Source organism: Pogona vitticeps, chromosome 5 (assembly GCF_051106095.1).
Source record: "Pogona vitticeps strain Pit_001003342236 chromosome 5, PviZW2.1, whole genome shotgun sequence".
Taxonomy (NCBI): Eukaryota; Metazoa; Chordata; class Lepidosauria; order Squamata; family Agamidae; genus Pogona; species Pogona vitticeps.
The window spans coordinates 35,827,913-35,837,726 of record NC_135787.1 but is presented as its reverse complement, the minus strand read 5'-3'; the positions used below and the strand labels follow the sequence as shown (position 1 = coordinate 35,837,726).

Sequence of the window (9,814 nt, the reverse complement as noted above, 5' to 3'; positions counted from 1 at the left end):
GTTTTGGTAAATAAAAACACTTTAATAGTCTATAAAAAAGAAAATGTGCTTTTTTTCTTCTTCACAGGACTAAAAACAACCCTAATTTACAGTATACACCTCTATAAAGAGAGGCCATAAAAATAACGCAAAACCAATTTCAAGAGGGCATTTTGATTCCTTGGCTTAAAAGCAACTACAATTTGACATAATTCTTCAAATGAAGCATTCTTCACACATTTGATTACTAAAACAGCACATTTCCCCCATGAAACTAACAAGGCAGAGAGGTGAACAAAACTCCCATTATCTAAAGCTAAATAATTTACAACTGTATTTGCTTAAAATTAATCATTATATCCTGTGCTTTTTCGGTGATTTATGTATAATATACAGTGTTAAAAGGATCCTAAAGAAATGCCTGCTGAGGTAGAAATAATTTAGGAATATTCAAAAGAACTGGTATAGATCTTCCAAATCCGTACTGTGCCTCCTTGATAGGGGCCAGCAAGATCAGGTCCTATGTGGCTGACTGAGTTACTTGCCCTGCTGCTTGTATGGCCTTGGGCAAGCTGCACAGTCCCACAGTCCTACTAGGTGACTGGTAAAGTTCACTTGAAAAAAACCTGGGCCATCATAAGTCAGAAGTGACTCAATGGCATATAATTTTCAGTTATTCTGTGATAGTATTTTGAGATCAGAAATGAACATCATCAAATATTCAACTCTTGGAGGAATTTATAAACACAATTCCCATTGAAATATTGGGAATATAGTAAAAATGTATTTCAGGAATAAATTCCAGTGGCTGTTCTAGAGATTACTCTGATCTGGAACAACATTTAGGTACTGGAGCCATGATGCACACCCATATAGAAGTTTAAACATAGGCATGCAAATAGTAGCTCTCTCCAATAAAATGAATGGGGAAGAATTCATGCCCAGAATTTTAATACGTCCATTACAGTCCACATGGAGTTTTCACTTATCTATACCTAGCAATATTTTCCCATTTTTAAAAAATCGTTTAAGGACCACTTCCTCCATCCTTACTTATACCAAAGCATATATTACTCTGTGGAAGCATTCACTGTGACCAAGGAAGCAAATTTATGGCCCTTGGGCACAATCCAAACCTTCCAAAATAAAATAGGATGCTTTCCACTCATTCAAAAGGACATTGTCACCACTAAATTATCTCCAGCTGCACAGGCACAATTTTGTGAGTTCTCTTGAAACGTGTAGTTGTTGGGAGATAAAGACAGCAGAATGTGGGAGAGAGGAAGGAAGGAAGGATCCTACTATGTATAGTTTGCTTTCCCCCTTGTATGATACTTATTTTTAGAAACCATGAAAGTAAAGGGGGCTTTCACTTTGCAACATGACACGTGACTTTGTGGCTGATCCTTTCCCCACCCCCAAGATCACTTCAAATCAGCATGAAAAGGTACATTGGCAGAACTATGTCAAAAGCTGATGTAAGTCAGATATGAGTTGGAGAGGAGGGTTCTTAAAACTGTGGTCTTCAGTTACATCATATCTTATACTGCAAAATGTACAGACACCCAGTGTACTTTTTAACAACATATACATGTGAGTTTATAGAGCCTTTATAAAAAGATTTTTTTTGATTCCAAATTAAAAGCCATAGAAATAGAATCAAAATAATGGAGGTTGAAATATATATACTTTGATAGTACATAATCAGTGCTCATTTTCATAATTATTGACAGCTGTATCTTTGGCATTGAAAATTCAGTACAACTTTCAGAAAAAAAAATGTAGTTGCTTACAGCTCTTTTCTTTAACAAGGACAAACAGGACTGACCAAAGTACAAAAACTGGGGAAGTATTATTAAAGATTTATTTTATTTTTAGGCAAGGATAATTTAAGGACCCTGAATTACCTTTTCGCTTTAGTGTATGGTGCGAACTTGTATGAATTCATTTAAAAATCAACTAAATGGTACCACATTTCCCGGAAAATTATATGTAATATAATATATATATTTTATATTTATTTAGAAGCTTTGAAATAGTACAGTAAACACTTTGCAACACGGTGTATAAACTACAGAATGTCTTTGATACTTCGTGGGCCTGCAGATTAACAACATTTTCATGACCCACAGGTGAAAAGAACATGATTCACAATTTCTTTTGTAAAGTTGAAATAGTTTGGGGGACACTTGATCACACAAAAATAATATAAAACAGTCAAGTTTAAAACAGTGATATTGCATTTATAATGCATGTTTCCTTTTTTTTAATCTGTACGATTGGCTTCTTGTGGCGAATATAAACATCTAAAGGGCTCAGTGACATTTTGGAGAGAGAAAGAGAAAGAGAGCTATATAGTGCTGTAAACAGGCACACACTGATCAGAGAGGCAAAATCCGTTGCCTCATGAAGTTCCTACAGTTCCATACATTTCAACTCATTTCTCAGGCCTGCTGAGAGCAATTAGGTCCTATTATTGGCCACGATGTCTCCAACAGCACAGTAATTCTTCAGTTAACACAGAATCAGATGGCCAAGATAATGAAGTTGAAAAGTTGATGCTTTTGTTGGTCGACTTTTGTGCAAATCATGCTGCTTCAGGTAAGTCCCGTAGAATTGACTAGCATATCCTTTTCCGTGCTGTAGGGAAAGAGAAAGACACTTCTGAGGTAACAAAGAATAATTCTATGGCACCAAACCCATTGTTGGTGTATTGTATTACAATATTAGAAACAGCAATAATAAGGTTTCAGCTTTCTTTTTAAATAGTTTGCAATAGGTAGTGAGAGCAACTGAAGTTTCAATGATTCATTCAATTTATTGGTAGGTAATTAATATGATGGATAATGATCTGGGCATAATTATCCTCTAGATTTTCATTCCTAAAACTATTCCTTCCATTGTAGGAAATTAAACCCAATCCTCAACTTCTCCCCAAAGAAACTGATGGGGAATGCAAAAATAATCTACACAGATTTTCTTAGATGTCATATTCTCTGATGTCAAAAACACTTGCTTTAAAAGTAGATTAAAGCTTTGTGCTCTTCATTTCTTAAATGAGCTGGATTGTGCCCACTTATGTAGTCAGAGAGCAGTACTGTTCGGAAATTCAAGCACTGAGTCCCAACAAATTCACACCAATTCCTGGTATTTCTCCAATAAAATGGTAACCAGAGTTGGCTCATGTAATTTGCCTTACATCTACTCATGCTTAATTAGCATTTTATCTGTGTACTCTGGGAATTCAAGGACTCATAATGAATTACTCCAAACACAGTCCACATCTGCATGACTCTGCTGTCCTTGCTTTCTGTATTGCAGTCTACCACATGTTCCTTCACTATCTGTATATGCAGTGCAAACAGCCAAAACAGCAAAATCAAGTTGCAGAACACAGGGTGAACAAGATTTACCCATTTTCGTCTTAAAACTACAGGTTTCACACATTCACTTAGGAGACATCAAGTAATATCAAGTACAGATATGAGAAAATACCCCAGTGGAGTCTAGGACTGTCTAGCTGACTAGCAGCAGCCATCTAGTCAGAGTACATGTTTAGATCTATAAAGATCAGCTATCTGAAACATGTGAAGACCCCAGGAATTGACATGTGGAAATTATAGCTACAGATGTGCAAGAGATCTTCTGTGGTAGACTGAGTGTGCATATATATGTACACAAACATGTTCCCTCTATTTTGCCCATCCTTCGTGGATGTCTGTGAGGAACATGCAATGTTGAAAGATGAACATGGATGCATCCTTAAAAAATAAACACCTGAAAAATGGTATTTGGAAGAAAAAAACACCTCCATATTTCTAAGACACAGATAGCAGTGTTTAAGCATTCTTTAGTTTATGGGGAATAAGTCAGGCAAGGTGTACAGTTTGAACATGAAAATATAAGCATGGGAGGGGGGAATAAGCAAAAAAAAGAAATGGATTCCAGAAGGAAGGAAGGAAGGAAGGAAGGAAGGAAGGAAGGAAGGAAGGAAGGAAGGAAGGAAGGAAGGAAGGAAGGAAGGAAGGAAGGAAGGAAGGAAGGAAGGAAGGAAGGAAGGAAGGAAGGAGGTCAGGCAGATTGGCATGGACTGGGCATGAAACATCCATCAATGTGAGCTTGCTAAACATGCATATCCCTAATGAAAAATGCAGAGTGCAAAGCCAGTGACAAGGATAATTCCCAAGACTACTTATATTGCTAGGAAAAGCAGGACAAGACTATTGGAATCCTAATCAATGTGATATCAGTTAACATTGGGACATAATAGTTGGGTGAAGAAGTGCATCATGCTTTAGTAGTTCAATATAGTATTTTGAAACCAACTGCTTTTTCCCTCACCTTCCTATGTGAAGTTTAACATTCAGGTATGGTACCTAGTGCTAGTTCTTAAAATGAACCATGATATTTTTGGTCCAATAGATAATGAAAAAATGCTACATTAACTTTACCATTCATATCCAGGTACTGTATTTACTAACATGCTGAACATTGACGTTTTCTGTAGGTGAAAAAGGCCAGTGAAATCTAAGTCTGCCAGATGTAGCTACATATAGTTAGCTCCAGAGATCAGCAATGTTAACGGTAATTGGGAGCAAAGGTAACCAACAATATGTACAACAGTCACTCAGAAAAGACAAGAAATGTTCATGTGAATTGCATGGATTCAACTAAAGAAAGAAATCCACTTGCTTTTGAAGCATCCTTCTGGGATTGTATCAATTCAAGGTTCACCATGAAACTAGAAAAAGGCATAACAAAAAAATCACTATTTATCTGAGCTGGAAACCTCCAGACCTTTGAACTCTCCAGAAAAAGGGGGCACTTGTCTTTTACACAAACCACGTTGGGCACTTCTAGCAAAGAATAGTGTGCTTTGTTTACTATACACAAAAAATAATAAATAATAATTGCACACTAACCAGCAGTTTAAAACTCATTTACCTGGGAATAGGACTCTTTCAGTTCTATGGGATACAGTTTAAAATAGACCTATATACAATCATGCTGTTAGAGAAGAATCATATGTTGCGTTACAGGATGGCACAAAAGGGAAAGGATTTTTGGTCTTTTTCTTTTATGGGTAGACAGGGAAGTCTATGTAAGGCAGGAAGTCCTCTCTGTGTCATATAGTAGTAGAGAACTCCATTGCTCTCACTGACCTAGGCCAGAAGATATTATTCCTGGAGTCTAAATCACTTCATTTCTTCAACACTCCCTTGGACAGACACTGAAACTAATCAAACATGGTGTTGGAACTGTTGATATCTTCTCTTTGCTTTCAATGGGTAGAAAAGTTTGGTCTGTTTTCTTAAAGCCAATAAGGGAACTGGTCCAGCCTAGGCTACAGTTAGCTGGCAGGATTTTGCATGGGGGGAGGGGTTTACTCTGGATCCAATTACATCCAAAGGTACTTTGGATTGCGAAGCTTACATAGATCCATTGTATCCATTGTTCGTTGATGCATGACTTGGAACTGAGTGTTTGAAATGCCTCTGAGGATCTACTTAATAGTGAATCTGACTCATTTAACTGGAAACTAAGTGCAAATAAGGATCAAAGTATACAATACAGTTAGCATAGTATTAGAAGCCATCAGCATTTCCCCTCCTCCAGAGAAGTAATTCCTTCAAAATTCATTGCCTGAGAAATCAGATCTGCAAATGAAGCCTGCAGTTATCTTCCAGTGACCGAGCACAAAACAAGAGGAAGCTAATTTACACCATGTGAAGCTGAGGGAAGATTGTACTTGGATAAACAGGTATTTTTTTATTATAATTATCTTTGAACTCCAGAGCTGAAAGGGACTCTATGGATTATCAAGTCCAACCCATGTCAAGGAGGCACAGTGGGGAATCGAACTTCCAACCTCTGGCTCTGCAGCCAGATGTCTCAACCTTGGAGCTATCCAACAGAGCTCCCCTTCTTGTCATGTGCTGGTTAGACAATATAGTTTAATCCTAACTTAAGACTTTGCATGTAATGAAATTATATACGGTTTTAAAAATTAGTTATGTGGTATAATGATATATGGTTTTTTAAAAAAGTAGTTACAAGTAATATGTAAGTTATTTAATTGGTTTACAGAATGAATGGTCTAATGGGTGCATGGTTCCCAACTTTGGGTGCCCAGATGTTTTGAACAAAAACTCCCAGAAGCCTTCACCACTAGCTGTACTGGCCAGGATTTCTGGGTGTTGTAGTCCAAGAATATATGGGACCCAAGGCTGGGAACCATGGTAACAGGTTTCCAAAAATTCCAAAAGGTGTTGCTGAGAGAGAGAGAGACAGAGAGAGGGGGAAGGGAGGGGGAGAGAGAGAGAGTCTGAATTTTAAGATAGCCTGAGAAGCTGCATCTAAATGATAGACACGTGGTTTGATTGTTCTTAAAAATTATCATTGTATTATCTTTGTATTAACCACTTCAAAAAGAAGAAAAGGATGTTTGCTAGAATCCAATAATGAGTTCCACAAGCCCAAGGTGGTTTTTTAGCAGCAGTTCTTTATCCCACACAGTAGGTAGTTTCAAAACTGAGGGAACTTTCAAAGAAATTTTGATACAGTTTGGGGGGGCAGTTTTTCAAAGAAACAAAAAAAGAAAAAGAAAAAAACCCACTGAACTTCTTGTGGGAATCTAAACTACAGAGCAAATTACTGGAACAAGAAAACTGAAAGAAGACGAAAGATAGATAACTTTAAAAAGAAACAGTCTCTTTTCATTATTTATTGGAACACAAAGTACAAAGTGGATTCATAATAACACTTCTGCTTTACTGTGGCTTTATTTAAGGTACCAAAAGAAAGAGCTCTATTTTCTAGAAGCAGTCTTTTTATGCAATATTCTGGTATAAGTTTTAACAACAAAGCAGCAGAAGCCATATGGAGAATTGGTGTTTAGGGAGTGTGAGGGACTGAAGTGTTAGGATCAAAGTGAAACGAGTTTTTGTAACCTGCCACTGAGTTAATGTATGTAAATCATAGTGGAGATGACCAGAAATTATGGTATTGTGTTTTTTGAAGCTGATTCACTGCTAGGCTTCTAAAATGCAAAATAAAATGATTAAAGTAATGCTTACCCAGTGTCAAAACAGGGGGCACAATTTAGACACCTTACGTAAAGGGTAAGAAATTAATCACGCCATACGATTTTGTAGTCTTCAAATGACTTTATCCAAAGCTCAAACTGTTAATTTAAGTTTCGCAAGTCTGGAGTGAATTGTTAACAAAAGTTGGCAGACATGGTGATGGCAGTGGGGAGTTAGCAGTTACATTAGAGGCAAATGAAATCTACAGTATTTAAAAAGAAAAGAAAAACAGTAACAATCACATTGTTGCCATTCTAGACCACTGGGTCACATTTCTCCATCACAACCCTGACTCTGCCCCTCAACCCCCAGTAAAAAAGGTGAACGTGCCTGGAAGCCATTCACCTTTTAAAAGACATCACAGCTCACTCCACAAGTGTTTAAAACTTCTCAAAGGAATTTAGAACGAAAGATGGAATTCCAACAACTTCAGGATTTTGGACCCCAGAAAATGCAGGCAACCTGAAAATTGGAACTGTGACCCATGAAAGGAGCCCACTCTGAAGTAAAACATAAACATAGCTTTAAAAAATAATACTTGTAATATGGATGATAACACTAATATCCTGGCATTAAGCTAATTGTCTTAACACCTATACCATTATGGCTAAAACTGTATCATTTTGACACAACCTACAGGTGACAGAACTGACATCCTTGATATGTGGAACTCCTACTAAAATCTCCTCTGTTCAAGAATGATTATTTTAAAATTAGGTCTACCATGTCACAGGAGATTGAAATGATCTCCCATGGGTTGATCAATATTGCCCTTTCTGCTGTTAACCTTGGGTCAATCTATGCTTTTGTGCAGCGGTTAGTGTATATAATTGGATTGGATCTTCCCTGTTTGTGTGTAGGCTCCAATAAAAAACTTAAAGGCACCCATCTGGAGGAAGAGAATTTTGGCACTAGGAGGTGGTGGTGTGTGCATGTATAAACCAGGGATGTGGTTTTTTTGGAATAAAGAACACTCTGCTCCACAATTTGGCAAGAATCTCCAGGACAAATTAGGGGACTGGGAGCCCTCAGACCAGCAGAGGGTTGAGCAGACCTCTCACCTCCATGCTAGTCCTGTGTGACTTCTATAAAACATTAGAAAAGTTCCCTGCTAGATTTGGGGGTCATGAGGATTATTTGCAACTCAGAAATGTGTGCGGTCCTGTCAAGCTAGCAGTTCGAAAGCATGTAAAAATGCGAGTAAATAAATAGGTACCACCACAGTGTGAAGGTAACGGCGTTGCGTGTCTAGTCACGCTGGCCACACGACCACGGAAACTGTCTACAGACAAACACTGCCTCTACAGCTTGGAAATGGGGATGAGCACCGCGCTCTAGAGTTGGACACAACTAGACTAAATCAGTGGTTCTTAACGTGGGCGATAATGCCCCCCAGGGGGCGATTTCATTTTTCAGGGGGGCGGTAGAACGAAAAGGGGCGGCGTGGGGGCGCTGGAGCAGAAGGGGGGCGGTAGGGGGGCGCTGGAGCAAGCCAAACCTGTGAAGATGGCTGCAGCCTTTTTACAGTGTGCATGAATATATATTTTTCTCCAATTTTAATTTAGTTTCAGACTTTTTGTCTTCAAATTTTTAGTTCCTACATTTGTTTTTATGCCCTTTTTATATTTCTTTTTGCGTCTTAAAATTCACTTACAACTAAATCATTAAATGTTACTTTTTTGGGGGCATTTCATTTTCTTGGAATTTAATTTTGTTTTCAGGGGTCATTGGATTTAATTGTCTTAAATAAATAAATAAATAAATAAATAAATAAATAAATAAATAAATAAATAAATAAATAAATAAATAAATAAATAAATAAATAAATAAATAAATAATCACCGCGGGGAGGGGGGCGATGATAACTTTCTCAATGGCTCAAGGGGGCGTTTCTTTCAAAAAGGTTAAGAACCACTGGACTAAATGAACCTTTATCTAATGTGTGCAGGGGGAGAGGAGTTCCCATGGAGGCTGCCACATTACCTCATTCACCTTATACACCTTATTGGAAGCTGCCCAGAGTGGTCAACCAGACCAGATGGGTGGGAGGGATAGATATATAAATTCATAGCATAGCAATTTGATTAAAATAGCCCTACTGAATCAATGGGGATTTCTTGAGTCAGCTCCTCCATAAGTACCATTGACTTAAATGAGCTAATCTACTTGAGACTTACTATGCCAAGCAACAGGATTTTGGGCCACCTCTCTGCAATGCTCAGGTGTTGTATAAGTATTAGTTACATTGATTGTGATGGAATGAGTAAGGTTTGGGTGAGAAATAAACTCCTGAAACCTCCAGAATCCACTACAATCTAAGTCACTGGTTCTTAACCTTGGGTTACTCAAGTGTTTTCGAACTGCAACCCCCAGAAACCCCAGGCAGCATAGCTGGTGCTGAAGGCTTTTGGGAGTTGCAGTCCAAAAACACTTGAGTAACCCAAGGTTAAGAACCACTGATCTAAGTAATATCAAGCCAAATGAAACCTAAATACTGTATTCAGGGCTAATTCATTACTGGCTTTGTGTGTCATCTGCTGACGAGGTGATGGAGTTAAAAAACTGCACTGAGGCATGGATTTGTCAACTTTCAGTTCAAAGATGGAAATATAGTACTCACAGCTATTAGAAATCACAGCAGAAGTACCCCTTTCATTTCTGCAATTCTTAGTATGGTCTAACAAAGACCTCTTGCCATTCTCAAAAACACAAGAACATTTGGTTTGAAATATGCAAGAACGGAAGACTTC

The 9,814-nt window shown here is 37.9% G+C and overlaps 1 protein-coding gene across 4 annotated transcripts in view; it reads right to left on the bottom strand.

Moving 5' to 3' along the window:
• Positions 1-1,829: 1,829 nt before the first annotated feature.
• The window catches only part of PCDH10 (protocadherin 10), a 59,176-nt gene continuing 51,191 nt past the window's right edge, over positions 1,830-9,814 (bottom strand). For all 4 annotated transcript variants that reach the window (XM_073001649.2, XM_073001650.2, XM_073001652.2 and 1 more), the window contains one exon: positions 1,830-2,619. Coding sequence is in view for 2 of the 4 variants with exons in the window: in XM_073001650.2 (XP_072857751.2) it covers positions 2,600-2,619 (20 nt within the window). In the remaining 2 variants the exon portion in view is untranslated. The remainder of the gene's footprint in view (positions 2,620-9,814) is intronic.